This window comes from Alosa pseudoharengus, unplaced genomic scaffold, assembly GCF_046254945.1.
Source record: "Alosa pseudoharengus isolate Yale_2024_CS ecotype anadromous, Long Island Sound unplaced genomic scaffold, YU_APseudo_1.1 YU_APseudo_1.1_scf_13, whole genome shotgun sequence".
Taxonomy (NCBI): domain Eukaryota; kingdom Metazoa; phylum Chordata; class Actinopteri; order Clupeiformes; family Clupeidae; genus Alosa; species Alosa pseudoharengus.
Window position 1 is genome coordinate 16,480,096 of NW_027468598.1, and position 17,500 is coordinate 16,497,595.

Genomic DNA, 17,500 nt, shown 5'->3' on the forward strand with positions numbered 1-17,500 from the left:
GAATGGTGCACGAGCTACTGTATTTCACAGTCTGTGTCTATGCAGTTAGCCTGGAAAATCCAGACCCTGATAATCTAGAAAGATTAAGGGTCTGGCAAAGAACAATGTAATGGCCCAACTCGAGGGGCAGCAACAAGCATGCATTTAAAAATCTCACTGCACACAATTGGATAACACTAGACCATGTTTACTCTGAATGATTTCAGACTTCGACGCAATCGGATAACACTACGACCAATGTGTACTGTCCTCCAACATTGCAGCGCTGTCTTCATCAGTTTAGCTGGTTCCCCGGAATGTTGGGGTAAAAGTAACGTGCATCATTGCTCTTTGCCAGAGTGTCTCGCAGAGACAATTCCATTGTGCTCTCGCGAGAACTCTGGATTTCCAGGGTACTGCCCAGTGGCAATAAAGTTGAATCTACTCTAATCATTGTGTTCATATCACTCACATCAACAACTGTTAGTGAAGGAGTGTGTTGGTGAAGATAGCGACTGTTAGTGAAGGAGAGTTTGTGTCTGTGTGTGTGAAAATGTGTATACAGTATAACCTCCCACTCCATATACTATGGTAATGTATGTGTCTGTCAGTGGTTATAGTCGTATTGTATGTGTTGTATAGTATAGTATGTCAAAGTTTTAAATGTGCATAAGCATTGTGATTATTTATCAATAACCAGGATACTAAAGTGCATGCTCCCATTGCTTGTAAGAATGAAGCAAACTTCATAAGGGTGTGTGTGTATGAGTGTGAATAAGTTTGTGGATGTATGAGTAGGCATAAGTGGGTATAGCTTTGTGTGTGAGTGTGTTTGTGTATGAGAGTGTGTGTAACTGTGATTATATGTATGTGTGTGTGTTTATGTTTGTCTGTGTGTATGAGTGTGCATAACTGTGTGTGTTAATGTGTGTGCGTGTGTGTGTGTACATGAAGACTCGTGCTGGGGATGTTTTTCTTTGGCAACTGTGCTGCGCCGGGGGAATGGAGGCTGCTGTGGCAGCAGCTCAGTCTCAGACACACTGGTGACTAATTAAACACACCCAGTGGGGAGAGATGGAGAGACGAAACACACACACACGGAGGGGGAGAGAGAGAGAGGTGTGTGTGTGTGTGTGTGTGTGTGTGTGTGTGTGTGTGTGTGTGTGGAGGGGGGTGGCAGTGGCGGAAAGAGATAGACGGACGACGCTGAGAGGAAGAACGGAAACTGTGGAGAGATGGATAGATAAACAGAGAGAGAAAGAGAGACGTATCCAATAGATAAAGAACGGGGGGATGGGAATTAAGGATGTTTGTTGCATGATTCAGTGCACCTGTTGAGATGAAAGGCAAAAGTGTGCAGCAGTGTCTCTGGAGAGTGTCAGAAACCAAGAGCAGCTGACTTTATCAAACAAACGGATGCTTTGCAAAGCCAGTGGTTGTCAGGCTGTATGGATGAAAGAAAACATGCACTGAAGGACATGTGAAGAAGATGCACTTGCTAAAGTAATTTAAGTTGGTCTGTCTGTCGGGTTAGATTTATTAACATTAGAATTTCGAATTGGTGGAGAGTTTTCTGTACAGAGTGGCCATGAAAAACAACTGGATCCCGAGTGGATATGCTGTCCACAATCTGCCCTGTTGCTGTGCAGCCAACTCGCGGCCTCACTTTTACTGAGACAATTATGTCCTTGGTGGAGCTTACTTTGCCAAGTGCGCGCTAAACATGAAAGCACCGATGAACAACAGGAGGAGAGGGCAAATCCGAAGACGCTCTTCGGCGCGCGGGGTCTCCCGACGCGCCGGCTCCCGTTCTCGGTTCAACTCGCTGCTCTGCCGGCAGATACGCCCCGACCCCCCTTTGAAAAACGCGAAGCTGCAGAGCTGCGAGGCACAAGAGCCGGCAGAGGAAAGGAAAAAAAAGGGAAAAAAAAGTCAGGCATAAAACAAATACTCCCAAGAAAGTTCGCCTCGTCTTTCAGTTTCTCGCTTCTTCTTTTGCCGCTCGCTCTCGCTCTCTCTTCTTCTGAAACTCCCGGGCACATTTCTCAAGTCGAGGGTTGTAGGAACATGAATTTTTTTTTTTTTTACTACTCCCCCCCCCCCCCAGCCCCCAGCCCCTTTTATTCCTCTCCAGGAGAAGGGGAGAGCTAAGCTCCGAGCACTCCGGCATATCAATCAATCTGACGGATTCGCAGCGCCGACCAAGCCGAGGCTTTTTCGGCAGAGGTGAGGTGTGCAGACTCCAGACTCCCGATATTCATGAGCCTGAGAGAGGTATTCATCTTTAGCCTCTGGCTGTGTGACACAGCACACCCTCACAGCAGCCCCCCCCCCACACCTCCCCCTTTCCCTTGACCTTCCAGCGCTGCCCTCCTCATTGGCTGGCCGTACAGACTGAGTATATCATTCTGAACACACTCCCCGTCTCTCACGGAAGCCGTGTGGATGCCGCCTCATGCACATGTTTCAGCTCATAATGTCCCATTTCACCCACTGTCGAAAGAAAAGCCGTCTACACAAAAAAGTGCCAAGTTCAAAAGTGCAAGAGGCCATCTTCTGCCATGAATTATATACATATAAGTACAAACAAGCGAAAGGGGGCTGCCGCCAGCACAACACTTCCACACACACTGTGTGTGTGCGCGCGCATTCTCCATGCCTGTTCAACAAGCCATGGATCAAACTCTCCGCTCGTCGCCAAAGCACTGTCTCTGCGCCGGGCTGCACATCTGTAGGGGTCTCAGAGGCATGTCCAGGTAGATCAGCCAATGCGTATGCCGTGCATGAACTCAGTGCTGAAAAATGATTGTGTTCGCACATCCCAAAAAATGACTATCCAGGTGACTGATGCAATCAAAAGGGACAAAAGGAAGAGAAAAAAGGGAAACATCCCGATGATCTCAACCGAGTGCCCTTGCTTGCCCTTAACTCACTACTAACATGGCATAGGAATGGACCATGTTGAACCATTGAGAAACCACTTTACACACAGGGCTCCATGCAGTTTTGAAAGAGAATAAAAAGATTGGAAACACTGCTTATATATATATAATAAAAGAAACCCAGATACGAACACAAAGTCAGCCCACATTAAAGCTACTGTCTAACAGCGAGCTACTTCACTACAGGATTATATAAATCTTACATAAACTACAGGGCGATGAGTTTAAACGCACTCTCTCCTTTTTCCTCTCAATGCAGACTTCTTTACATCTTAGTTACTTTATTAGTCCATAATTAAAGAGACGGTACTTAGATGTTCCGAGATTCGCATTGTGATGGAAATGAGGCCCTTTTGATCAGTGCGGAGAAAGTGTCCCAGGGTTCAATGTGAAACTCATCAAAGATCTGAGGCTTGTGATAATGCAAAAGTACAACTCCAATAGCGAGCCTTATCCGAAGCTGCTGGATGCTCAAGTACAGGGGAGCATCCTGCAAATATTTTCCCCCTTTAGCCGTTTGGCTTTCTCATGCTATGTCTTTGAATTGTGCTACAGACTTGCCAGATTGATTAGTTTGTAGGTCATCTTCTGTGCAAAAGGCCTATTGAGATAGGATATGAGTCAGCCAACAGTACGGAAAGGAGGAGCAATGTTAGTCAACCCTTTGAGGAAAGCTGTCAAGAACCATAGTGAGGGAGGGGATCCATCTCTGAGCCAGTTCAGGGAAATAAGACTGAATCTCCACTCCCACACCTTTTCATATCAAAATGCGTATGTGCATTTATGTGTGTGTGTGTGTGTGTGTGTGTATCAGTCAGAGGGAACCAGGGAGTCGTGGTAGCGCCCTGATTCATGGCGCGCTCAAACCGACGGCTCCGAGGAGTTAATAACCAGCTGTGCCGTGCCGGTGACTCACCGCGCTCCTTTTGAGGATTTCAAAAACACACATAATAGGCGATGCCCAACTTTTAAAGTGTGACACCCCAACGGGATTTTTTTTCTCCTTCTTCTTCTTTTTTTTCATTCATTCAGCCGAGTGAGAAAATGAGGCTCGAGACGTACAGTGTGCCCTCGTGGAGAGGGTGGGGGTTGGGTTGGTGGGACTTGTGAAGGTATGAGAGTCACCCACAAAAGGCTTCTCCTAGATAGAAACTTCAGGGGCTGTCTTCCCGGGCTGCATACCTAATCTAGGTGGATTCATCATTTTAAGTGCGCTTCGTGTCAGCCTCTCGACGCCTTCGGAGAGTAAATGAGAGTTTATCGTCACTCAGCAAAGGAGGAGGTGGGCGAGCTGATGGACCCATTTAAAAAAAAAAAAAAAAGGAAAAAAAAAAAAAAAAGACGACAGGAAGAGAGCTGAAGAGGGGAGGGGTGGGGGGGGGGGTGAGGAGCAGAAGAGGAAGTAGAAGGAAGATGGGGTGGAGGGGGGAGGAAAAAGTTTACTTCGAATATGCCAACTTTGAAGCTGGGGGCCCTTGAATAAATCATAGGCGGAAATCTTTTCCAAAAGTGTGTGTGGGGGGGTAGGGAGGAGTGCAAGTGTGTGTGTGTGTGTGTGTGTGTGTGTGTGTGTGTGTGTGTGTGTGTGTGTGTGCGTGTGTGTGGGGGGGAGTGGGGTGTTGAGGTGGGACCTTTTTTTGTGGCACCTGCCAGGAATCAAGATGATTAATTCCCATCATATGCACACCAAGCCGCCAAAAAGACAGGTGTCTCCGTTGAGAGGACAGCAAAGAAAAAAGCCAGGAGGAGTGGCTTGGCCCCCGTCTCGTCTCGCCAGTGCCCTTGCCCCCGCCATCACCTCCCCTCCTCTCAGTCCTGATTTAGCCCTATTAACAGCCCACTTGTTAACTAATCAGCACATTTGGAGAGTGAGAGGGAGGTATCGGGGGGGGGGGGGAGCAGCGCTGCTGTGTTAGGTTTAATAAAAAGCCAGTCTAAAGAATAAAGAGAATGCATAATAGACAGCTTTTAAAGTGATGAAAGCTGCCTGGGCACAGCTGAGAATTACCGTTGAGATTTTTTTGCGGAGGAGGGGGAATTTTTTTTTTTTTAAGTGGCGCCGGGTGGCAGGAGAAAGGCACAGCGATTGTTGACTTAATGTTATTATTAAACAGTACATATGTGCAAGCACTGCCAGAAGTGCTCCTCCCTCATGATTATTTTACAAAGACAGAAAACATCCACCATCACACACCCCCCCCCCCCCACATTCCAACAACAACACCACCCCCCCCCCCCCCCAACTTGCCTCCAGCCAATAACTTAGAAGTAGCAACGCAAATTTAAGAGCCAGAATGAACGAGGTAATAAATGCCAACTAAGATAAACAATGGCCAATTAAATGTACGAAGCTAATTGAAATGGCTCCGCAAAAAGGTGTTTTCAGCGCTAACGCCCCATTCAACATGAATTGTGGGCTGCAGTTTAATCAAGCAAGCAATCAGGCCATGAAGGCTATTGAGTTTAGAAGGGACGTTGGGGTTGCACCAGTAGTGCTTAATTTAATTGTGGCCCATGTGTTACATGATACGGACTCCTTCACACTACTCTGCCAAGAGGGCTACGATTCCAGAACATTGTTCTATTGGCAATTCGGGCAATAATCTCACACACAATGCTCTCAGAAGTAGCTTTAGATTGAGATTGGGGGAGGGTGAGTCAAGAATGAGTCGAGTCTTGTCTTTCGGCTCGAAACGTGCATTTCAGCATTTCCACATCTGCATAGTGGAGGAGAGGACTTTTCTTGCGCTGACTTCTATTTTCTTCTAATAGCCTGGGGACTGGGACATGGGCTGACAGAGACATGTAGATATGCCAGGGGAGTCGCCCCGCCCCCAACCGCCCCCAACCCGCCCCCTCCCCTCCTGCCCATGACTTTGCAGGAGTGCGTAGAGTCTGTTTCACGCAGGGCATGCTTTTAAGGTCATGAATTATGCAGCCCAACTCAGGCAGTAGTCCCAAAGATATCGAGTGTACCTGCTCTTTAAAGATGACATGATAATTGTTAGTGTGGATAATTCAGGACTAAGATGCCACGCGAACGCACACACACGCACACGCACACACACACACAGGGGCAGGGTGTAAAGTGAGAAGACAAAAGCTATTGGTTTTTCAAGGGAGAGGAACAGTCCTATTCTTGTCCCAGGGTCAGAGTAGGAGCCATCCAAGTCATGATGAGGCAGTTTGGTGTACATAAAAAATGTGCCTTGTTGAACGAGCGAAGATCTGAAGCAAGAGTGAGCACCCACGTATAGGAGCTAGCGGTGTAAGTTAGCAGTTCAAAAGTGATAAAAGACAATCAATAAAATAGGATGAAAGAAACACTTCAGACTGTCCAGTGAGACAGAAATTCTAAATAACTGTACTGAGAATACATTGGTCTACTAATGCTCATCTTTAATATTGGAGTGGTACTGACTACTGAGCTAAAGATATTTTTAAATCGGTGGTACATAGCCAACAATATTTTCAGCTTTCATTCTTTTCTTCCTGGCCCATCGCCCATCCCTGTTAGAACACTCTAGAATCCCTGGCCCCGTGCTGCCCTTAACAGAGACAGATTTTTAATACTGCATAGGCTTTTAAAAGTCTACAAAATGGAGTAGTCTGCCTGCACATCATTATTGCTTTGCATTATGCTCAGTCTTAACCCTGGAGGTTGAAAAGAGAGAGAGGCAGAGAGAGACAGAAAGAGATAGAGAAGGGGGGGGGGAGAGAAAGAAAACAGAGAGAGAGAGAGAAATAGAGAGAGAGAGAGAAAGAGATATGAGCGAGGTGGGGAGAGTGGAGAGGAGACGAAGAGCACTAAAAACGAGCCGAGCACAAGATGAAGCTCCGGCGTCACAAGCCACGGCACTGGAAGTGAAGGTTTAAATTTCACGCCACGCACTTAATTTCAATCAGGCCCCTGGAAATAGAATAAGAAATGTAAAAATGGCTGAAATACGAGAAGCGAGCAGAGAGAGAGAGAGAGAGAGAGAAATAGAGAGAGAGAAAGAGAGAGAGAAAGAGAAAGAGAGAGACAGGGCTTATCTGATGAAGGGAACCATGTCTCTCCGTGCAACTCGCAGCACTTACAATCACATGCGTTTCGCCCTGCTGATAAGGTCATTAGGTGAAGTCTAAAAATAACCATCTGTGGCCAGGAGTCCAGTCACGTCTTGTGAAGAACAAAATGAGCTCAAAAATGGCCTGCGCCACGTAGCAGCCTTAAAATAAAGCACATGTAAATCACTCTGACACCGCCGACAGTCGACATGTGCTTGTGATAATTAAGATAAAGGCGAGGCCAAAGACACGTGCACGCATGCAGGCGCACGGACGCATGCACACACACACACACACACACACGCATGCACGCACGCACGCACGCAAACACACACACACACACACACACACACACGAACACATTTCTGTACAAAGTATCAGGTAAAAATACCATTAGCTATTCTTTAGGCTTCTTTAACTAATCTAACTCTCCATGTGTCTCCATTAATGCATGTATACATTGTTTTCTGAAGGTCCTTTGATGGGTAGCTCTACTAGCCTAGAAATCTAGACGCACCCTAGCGGCAGCAAATGTGATTTGCCCCTCCGCCCCTCGGATGGAGCCCTGCCAATGGTGTGTTCCCAGATCCAACATCTTGATGTGGGTCAGGCTCGTCAGGCTATAGCTCTACAGCATTTACAACCTTCTGTCCAATGTGGATGGTCCTTGACAGAAAACCAATAATGTCATGGCTATCTATAATTATTAATTTGTTGTGGTCTTGGGGTAGAATTCACCATGAATCGTCCCTAGTATTTCAATAATCCACAATACCTACAGGTCAGAAAATCACTGATGGTCTGAGATTGTGGGAAACCTGCTGTAACCACTGAGAACATGAGACAACTGTAGTCTTTCTGTGGTGTCTGTGTGTGTGTGTGTGTGTGTGTATGTTTCTTTACCCGCATCGAGTGTCCACGACCGTTGTGAGGAGTAGGCTCTGTGAAGAACTCGGTGTTGTGGTCCAGCCGTCCATGACCCCCATACATCACGTCGTCTGAGTCCAGCTTGATCCGGTATCTGAGCGATGACGTTAAGGATAGCACGTGGAGTGCCATGAGAGGAAGCATCAGAAACACAGCGTGAAGAGTATCCTTCAGTTGCTACGCAAATAAATCCATTTGCTTGGGCTACTGTCTCACACACACAAACACAAGTATCCACACACCCATTAAGTGTGTGTTTGGGCTGATTGAATGCATGTGGTCCTGTTCATGGCATGCTCCCCTCACACAGTGCATAAACAAACACAAAACATAAGCATTATTTGAGTGTTTCAGAGTGCTCTTGGAGGACCTTTCAAAACCAAAAAAAAGCAGCCCTCGCAAATAGAAGAAAACAAACACACACACACACACACACAAGCTGGTCAAATATATTGACAAGGGTACACATCTAACTTTGATCCTTGAGTGGAACTATTGGAAGTATTCATAAGGTGTAACAATGTGACTACAAATAAGTCAGTGAATCTGCTCATGAATCCAGCCTCCGGATCTACAATGCAGCCCAGCAGATACCGATCAACCACCATCACTTTCTATAGTGGACAAATAAGGCTTGAGCTTTCACATCCCAAGGTCACACATTTACCATGCATGTGTGACGTTGTACCCATACAAAAGTTAAGTGCACTAATTACCACTGTGGATCAAACGAACGCATTAAACATAATTGCAGTTCAGTGCATATTTGCTGGCAAACCCATTATATATGATAACATTTACATTTTTATGCATTATGTATATGAAAAGGTTGCTCGTCTTGGCCTTCATGCACAAAGGCCACTCTCCTGGCTTCAACCACTGCCGTTGCCATGAACACTGAGAACATTATGCTTGCACAGTGCAGTTGGAAGACCAGTGCTGGTCACAAAAGAGCGCTGACATTGGTTTGAGACACAGTCTGTCTAGCCCAAGGAGGCCAACAGATCCTCAGTTGAATACATATTACACATCAACCACTCTGATTGCTTTCAACTCCTGGGAGATGACTACGCTGTCCCATTTACACGTGCAGTAAGTAAATAAGTGAGAGAGAATCAGAGAGAGAGCGAGAGAGAATCAGAGAGAGAGAGAGAAAGGAAGAGAGGGGGAAAAAGAGACAGAAGTAAAGACACAGGGAGTGAAAGGATAAACCGGCGAGCACTCAATTCATGGGCTGACTGCGGACTTATTTATCTGTTTCAATATATTAATAATGTATCCTGTCAAGAAAAATGTTTCAAACAACAGAGACTATTAATGCACACAATCTCTTCTCTCAGTCAGTGCTGCATGAAGCAAATTAAATATTTAAAAAAGTAATTGCCCAGATTCATGACCAGAATGAGCAATACCTTCTGCAGAAAGAGAGAGAGCGAGAGACAGAGAGAAAAAGAAAGAGAGAAAGAAAAATGGAAAGGAATAAAAAGCAACAAGACGGAATATTTCAGAGGGGAAAATGGATTCAAATTCCAGCCAGGGAGATCTTTCCTTCTCCAATGAAACTTTATGGAGTGGATCTACGGAATGTTGAGTGATGGCCTGATAACGGCAGCCAGGTGTTTTTTTCCCCTTCCTACTCTCCACAGATCTCTGTGGAGCTCCGTGACTGTCAAAAGCCTGTCTTTTTTTTGTTTTTGTAGGTTGAAGGGGGCTGGGGGGGATGGGAGAGTGTAGTGAATCATCCCTGAAACAATCTACACTACACTGACACGTAGTAATCATACAGTCATCTGACATGATGGAAGTGTTAAGGATAATGTTATGTCTTGATAACTGTCACATGAACAATGGGCGCTTCAACGTGTCAACGAGGGCTTGCGTAAAAAAAAAAAGTGACATGAGATCATTGCGGCGCACATGACGACAACAGGTGAAAGACATTTGCCGGGATGTGTCACACAGTCCCACTGCGACTAAGTCACCATAATTTATCCGCTAGCGGGGCACCATAATGCTTTTGTCATAATGTCTGTCAACACCTCACGTAACCAAGCAAGGCATGTTTCTGACAGCCACGGAAAAGTGTGTCAAGATACATTACCGAACTGGGAAATTATGTTGCATTTATACTTATATGAAAAAGCTTAAGTTACATGTTAATATGAACAAAAGTGAATGAAAAGAATGCTATTTACCTGTGGAGGGGAAAGAAAGGGAGTGAGAGAATAGAGAGACAGAGGGAGAGAGAGAGAGAGATGGGAAACAAACAGAGTGATGGAGACCAAAGAAAAACTACGCTCCCCAGAGACCCCCTCTCTCTCACACTCCTTCCTCATTCCCTCTTTCCAAGTCCTTTGTTTAACAGCGTCTCGGAGGGGCTTAAATGGTGCGCGAGCCGCGGCAAACAAGCAATCGGGCATCTAATTGGCTGGCTGAATAATCACCCAGAGTCCCTGCAGGCTCGTCAGGGGTCTGGGGCGGGAGTCTCTGCCGAGCGCGCTCACTTGTCGGAGGCCCCTGGAGCCGGTGGAAAAGCTTGCCTTTTACTGTCTGCTTGTCTGCTTTGATACCCATGATTAAAAAGAAGTGCTGCGGCGCGCATTGTTTTTGCTGAAGACGACGATACAAATAACCGCCCCCCACCCCACACCCCACTACTATCACAGACAACCTACCTCAGCCCCCCCCCCCCCCCCAACCCAATAACCCCCCCATGCCTGCTGCCCACCCCCCTCCAATCCACTCTACATGCCGCTATTTGCACTGCCGTCTAATTCTCCTTTTGTTATAGATATTTTTGGGATGGTTATCACAAGAAAAATGAGAGGGAAAGACGGGAAAGATGAAACGGAGGGAGGATGGATCTCTCGAGAGTAGCAGAGAGAGTCGGTACAGGGCGTTGAGCTTAGACATCCTCTTTTTAGCACAAGGCAGAATAACCTCATGCAGAACACTTTTTTCCCCCCTTTCCTTTTTTCTTTCTTTTCTCGTTTTCTTTTTCACCATTTCACTTCCACAAAAGCATTACCCATCATTCATTGTTTTGGATGTGGCTCGCCTCAGCAGTTATAAGGGCACAGTGTTGGAGAGAAGGGAAAAAAATGGGGGGGGGGGGGGGAGGTATTCAGTGAAAGCACATTAATTTTGTGCTTTACTAGAGCAGAATACGTCCTGACAGACAGTGTTCTTTTCTGGGTGACCTTACTATGATCTGCATGCTCCCCTACAGTGGCTGACACAAAAGGCAGCGACGGCAGCGTCACTTTGTCGTCGAAAAATGCAACAGGACTGTAACACATTTTTTTGTTACGATGACATGGGACATGCGGCTGCAAACACAGGCAAATCCATCAGCATAATCTCTGCATCTCAGCCTGATCTACAACAAAGCCCAAGATGCACTAAATAAAAAACATAATAGTTACACTCCACAAATAAAGAAATGGCACAGTAATTTAGCCAGGCACACAAATAAATAAATAAATAAATAAATAAACAAACAAAGTTGTGCCTTCACTGATATTTGATTCTGTAAAAAGAAACTGGCATAGATAAACATGCAGATTGGTTTAATCTTGCAGCCTACATCAGTAACTTAATTTGGATAAATATATCCTTGTTTAATAAATTCAAATATCAAAGCTCTTCCTGGGAGTCATTTCCCACAGATCTTCAAACACATCCTATTTCTTTACCGTAATACTATAATCACGCTAAACCACAGCACTTCTAGCCAGCATTGCCATATCTGTTTATGTGTACCGTAAGGGATACTTAGAGTTGAAGAGACTGAGCATCCGCAGTGTGCACTGGTGTGTCAGCGTGAGTGTAGGCGCTCGAATAATGCCAGGGATGCGGGGACTGATAATTTAATGATCCCCAGCAAAGTGTTTATGAGGGAGAAGACGGCAAGGCACAGGGGCAAATTGGCAGTTCAAGCCTTTTAGCAATTACGTTTTTGTTAGAGCCTACAGATGCCTGCTGCAAACAGGCCCGGCGGTTCAGCTGTGAAGTATTGTAATCAATATGGCCTTTGTGAATGAAAGGGGACGGGAGAGCCCCGGGAAGGGAGTCAATTTCCTACACCCCCCCCCCCCCCCCCCCCCCACACACACACACACTGGGCGCGGGGGTGTGATGGCCGGGAGTGTGATGGCCGGGAGCTCTCAGGGCAGTGATTAAAGGCCCTGATGAACCATATAAAATCAGCCGGTGACCACGAGCGCGATCGCAGCCGGCCCACAGCCCTCGTCCATATGGAAGGGGAAAAAAGAGAGAGAGAGGAGGGAGAGCTGGAGAGCCTTCTGTGGGTTAGCTAGCTAGTCAGGGAACACAGAGGAGCCAGCCAGCCAGGCAGGCCAGAGCCACACAGTGAAGGCCTCTGCTGAATCCTAATAAGCTACTCTAGCAGTAGACTCTGGTCCTGCCCAGGCTTGTGTGGATGATATGGCAGAGTTTCCTCACTAAAGTTGGATGCAATGCCTTAGTTAGCCTAGTCAGTGGCTAAGGGCATTAGCTTTGAAGTCTAGGCACATGATTTATATCTGTAAGATCCTGGGCTTGATATTGGCTGCTGGTCGTTCCCCTTAGGAATGGTAAGAATGTCTCATTCAAAATGCCTTCACTTAAAGTCTGATTACTACACCAAGACTCATAATAATGGACTGACTGGAGGTGCAAAGACTCCATCCTGGTTTGGAGTCAATCATTCATAAAGCTAGTGAATTCACGCATGTGGAAAGTAAACATGCTTCTACAAATGCTCAGCAACCTCAGCAGAGTACAAATATAAATGCTACTTTTCCTGATGTCTAAAATTATGTACAAACTGTTTAATGTCTGTAAGTTGCATTTGAAAATCACATCAAATACACTTACCAAACCTTTTCAAAGTGAAAGTAAATCCATTACATCAGTCGTTACACCATCTTATTTTGGAATCACAAAGAAGAATTCTTCATATGAAAGTAAAATGACAGCATTGAGTACAATAACACCATCAGCTATTATTCAATATTCATATAATGACTCAAAGCACTTTTGATGCCTACAGGCAGCTTGCTACCACAATGGTGGAATGGCTTTACATCAACAGGATCATGTGAGGTGTCCACCATTACAGTAATACCTGATAAGTCTTTGATGGGTGATTATCTGTGGAAAGCAGCAAAACCGGGACGGGTTACAATCTCGTTTGGAGGTCTTGATGATATGAACTCACTGCAGTTTCTTTTAGTTGCTTAGTTTTATTCCTGTGGCCTAAGTTTACTCTTGGATTTGTTATTGGTGCAGCACCTTACCTCGCAGCTGCTCACATCCAATAGCTTGGGTGAGTGCGGCTTGCGGCGGTGTCAGCGAGGCCGGTGAAAACTGTTATTGAGTTGACACCTGTCCTGCACTTGCAAATAACCCCCCATAACTTTGGCAGGTCTATTTTCAACTCCTGTTGGTTTTAGTTTAAGACTCCCTCTATCCCAGATTTCTGCTATACATTTTATTTACGATAGAAGGAATCAAATAGAAGGAATCAAGTAAGGAGGAGCTTTCTAAATGCCTTTTCGAAAAAGCTGATCATTTTGTCAAGGCGGTGCAACTGCTAACTGAAATTTTGTGTAAAAAACTCCACTTGAATCATTCATGTCATGACAGCATTTGCGGGAAAAACACACATCAGGTTTAAAAAGCACACTTGCCTGCAAAATACACCTTACAGGCTATAAATTATGGTCAAACATATAATCCACATAACATTTCACTGTCAGGTAGGAGCCTGAAGCTCCATGCTGACACTCCACTAGGCATCGACCCATCCTATGATTGCAGACACAAACAAACAAACAAACACACACACACACACACACACACACACACACACACACACACTAACACTTACACACACATACAACCCCCGATACACTCTAGGCACTGCGCAGGCTGCTTGTTGGCACCAAGTGCGGGGGAGAGAGAATGCACCCATCCTCATTCCAAGTCTCACGTTGTCGCCGTGGCGTCCAAATTAGGATGGTTGTCGGGTAAATGCCCCGGTGGATAATGAGAGTGGGGATGACCTGACACAATCTCTGGCGTGTCGATGGGGCCGCGGCATGCACCATCAAAAGACGTATCCACTTTGACAGCGCAAGGCTTTTCGTTTTTTTTTCCGGGGCGGTATCCAACCGGGATTTTAAATAGCACCAACTGGCTGGCTGGCTGGCTGGAGCGGGCTGCCAGAAGCCTCGAGAAGGCACCTACCAAGGGAAAGAGGGGGGGGGGGGGGGGGGGGGGAGGTAGAAAAGGTTGAATCTGTGGGGGGTGGGGTGGATGTGGGGGGGCAGATGCAGGATAAAAACACTGCGGGCTTGAGCACCTGTCAAAACACTGATGTCGGCTGAATTTTAATGGCCAGTGTTTAGGGGTGCAGCATTAAACTTTGGGGGAAACTTCCCATCCCAACTTTTTGCCTCCCGTACGACGAACAGAAACATTTTAAAAGAAGAGAGAAGAAAAAGAAAAACTAGCTGTAGAAAAAAAAAAACATCTGCCCTGTCAGCTGTGAGTCCTGATGAGCAGGCAGTGATATCGTTGAGAAAGTGTAGTTTTAAAAGCTCGCTAAGGCTTGTTCGCATCCCACCCATGTTCTAGCAGACCGCTACCACAACACAGTAATATGCGGTGCATTAATAGCTACGGTTGCACCTGTGAAAGTTAAAGCCATTGAGCTCCTCTACAGGAACACACACGACGATACAGACGTAGTCTTCCGCTCCACTCACCCTTTTACCCAATGTGTTTCTCCCATGCACCCCCCGCCCCCTACATCCCAGCTGAAATCAATCCAAAGACAGCAGGGTCTGCTTCTTTTTCTACCCACGACACCCCCACCCCCCCCGCGCTTCCCGTGTGGCGTCACTCTTTAACACGCGAGCGGTGGAAACGAAGCGAAGCGACAGGCCCGGGCTTTAATGAAAAAGCACTTTGGACACCTATGGACTCGTCTTGTTTACCTCCCTTTTGCCTCTGAGTGGCACTTTCATCTGTCTTCGGCTCTAATTGGATCCTCTGCTGCTCGCGCCCCGCCACAGCAAGTCGCCAGGCATCTCCGAGCTCTGGGGTGTACTCAGGCACACACAAACACATACACACACACACACACACACGCGCGCACACGCACACACGCGCACACATATTTGCCGTTTACCTTCTGCAGGAGTGCGTAGGCACAAACACAGACTCAGACACACACTTATATAGATACACACACACACACACACACACATACAAATGATCACAGACAGATGCACACCCATGTTTACTGCGCCTCTGTATTAATGACAAACTCTGGCTTTGCCCTTTGAGCTATTTGCATGTTCCATGTCTCCCTGCTCCCTCTCTCTCCCGCGTTCTCTCTTCCGCTTGCTTTCCTAACTATCAATATCTGAGGACATCTCCTTAAACATCAAAAGGTTTCCAGGAGGTAGGAATTGCGCGGGAAAATGAATAATACATGAAAGATAGCCTACATATATAAAAATGACACTGGGAGCGCCCACAAGGAAAATAAACAATCCCCAAAGTTCATGCGCTGAAGGCTAAATCTGCCTCCTCATACCAAAAAAATCAGTTAATACCTCTCCAGTCCTGCTCTAATCACACACATTTTTTTGGAATCTATATTTTTTCTTGAAAAAGGGAGGGAAAGACATGAGCATTAACTGTTCCAGGTTGACCACAAACACTGAAATATAACGGCTGCCATGTTTTCTATTCCTACACTAGACAACTAGATCCTTGGAAACTCAAAAAAAAAGTTCAACTTTGCTCCCAATGCACTGGGCAGAGCTATTGCAAAACACTTTTGAGAATTCCCTTCTTTTTAATTTCAGAAAGGGGACAGTCTCTTTGACCTGCGAGAACCTGACCCCAGAGCAGCAGAGACAGGCACTACATCACTGCACTGTGCATAGCACACCACACGCCTTCCCCGAACCTGCACTCGCTGTAAAAACGTGGCCCCTAGAATATATAGCTTTGGCCCCCATTGCCAAAACCTCATCTCAAATTCTCAATTTTTTTTTCTTTCTGGCGGATGCATCCTAGAAGCCCCCTGAAGCATCCAAGGTGAACACCATGTTCAAGGACCCTCTGGTCATTCAGCCGCCATGGCCATCATCCCTGGGCATTAAACATGCAGGAGCTCTCAGCTCCACACCTCGTTAGCCAATGACTGGCCAGCTCTCGCAGGAAACAGACACTTCCAGAGAGATTCTGAGATCTGCAAGAGCGGAGAAAAGGCAATGTCAAGGTCATAGGTTCAATGCCCAAAGCAGCCCAGGTGGGGTGGGGTGGGGTGGGGTGCAGAACAGGCATATTTTGACGAGCCGAAATGTCCGCAGTATAACGGTTACATTTCCGTGCCCCCCGTCTCTCCGAGTTCCCCTCGAGCCCGACAAAGTAGCGTATGGTTCTGGGCAGATGCACCATTAGTCTGCCTGTGACGCAATCGTGTGTCTCGCACTTGGTGTTTCAAAACACGCCACCATGTAAATGAGAGAGAAAAGAGAGAGTGGAGAGTGAACACGGCTGATGGGTGTTTTAGAGGCTGGGGGACCACCAAATGTGACACCTCTGAGGCAACTCTGACCGTCTGGGGCATCCATCAAAAGTAAATGCCGTCGGAAACCCACCGAGTTTGTGTACACAGACACCTGCACGAAATGGCCCTCGAGTGTTTGATGGAGTAGACCCACTGCGGAGGCACACAAAGGCACACACATCAACAGACTGTTAATCAGTATATGAACTTAAAATTAAAACACCAATTATGCCGCTGACAGATATACAGCACACTAAGTATATAGCGTTAACTGTTACAGCAGGTCAACCCGAACTGTATCAAAAACATTTTAATTACTGAGGGTTTAACTCAAAAACAAACTGAAGTGGGCTCTAATAATATCCTTGTTGGAAAATCGGTGCATATTCACCAATTTACTGCAAAAAGCCCTTTTCATTGAGAGTGGTGACAAAGTGAGCACCTGCACCAGGCTGTGAAAAGTAAAGGATACTTCCCGGGCATCTCGGCACCGACGCGGTAGTCTTGGTAGCTGTTGGTAGGATGGAAGTTGAAGATGAAAACGACGTGGGCCCTCTCGGAGACGATGACCTTGTCCCCCTCGTGCTTCTCGCTGACAAAAGCCTGCATATGGATGAAAGGATGGAGCTCTTTTTAACGGCGGACGGGAATTAAACGAGTACATCTCCGAAGCAGCCAAACTATAAATATGTATGACGTGAAATGAGAGAACCCATTTTTTGAATTTTTTACAGTGCGGTCGCTTGCTTTGACCATGCTATAATGATTGTCTGGGACAAGACTGGACATTTCCATAGCACCATATAAAGCACCAGACAGAAAATTCATTCAAATTACAAAAATCGCTTTTTTGGGGGGTGTGGGGGGGTGGTGGTGGAAGAGACTTCTTCCTACCTGAATAAATCTATTATACACAGCCACAAATAATTACAACTGAAAAGCCAGTGAATACATTCAAATTAATATTCCCAAGGTTCATTCCATTTCAGGATGCAAATTATGAGTTTGC

General features: G+C 46.2%; 1 protein-coding gene across 1 annotated transcript in view; it reads right to left on the bottom strand.

Moving 5' to 3' along the window:
* LOC143121733 (1,4-alpha-glucan-branching enzyme-like) overlaps nucleotides 1–17,500 on the bottom strand; it is a 103,719-nt gene that overhangs the window by 9,311 nt on the left and 76,908 nt on the right. Inside the window, exons 14-15 of the mRNA XM_076282298.1 lie at nucleotides 16,964–17,094; nucleotides 7,875–7,992 (exon numbers count right to left, since the gene is read on the bottom strand). Of these exons, the coding sequence (XP_076138413.1) occupies nucleotides 7,875–7,992; nucleotides 16,964–17,094 (249 nt within the window). The remainder of the gene's footprint in view (nucleotides 1–7,874; nucleotides 7,993–16,963; nucleotides 17,095–17,500) is intronic.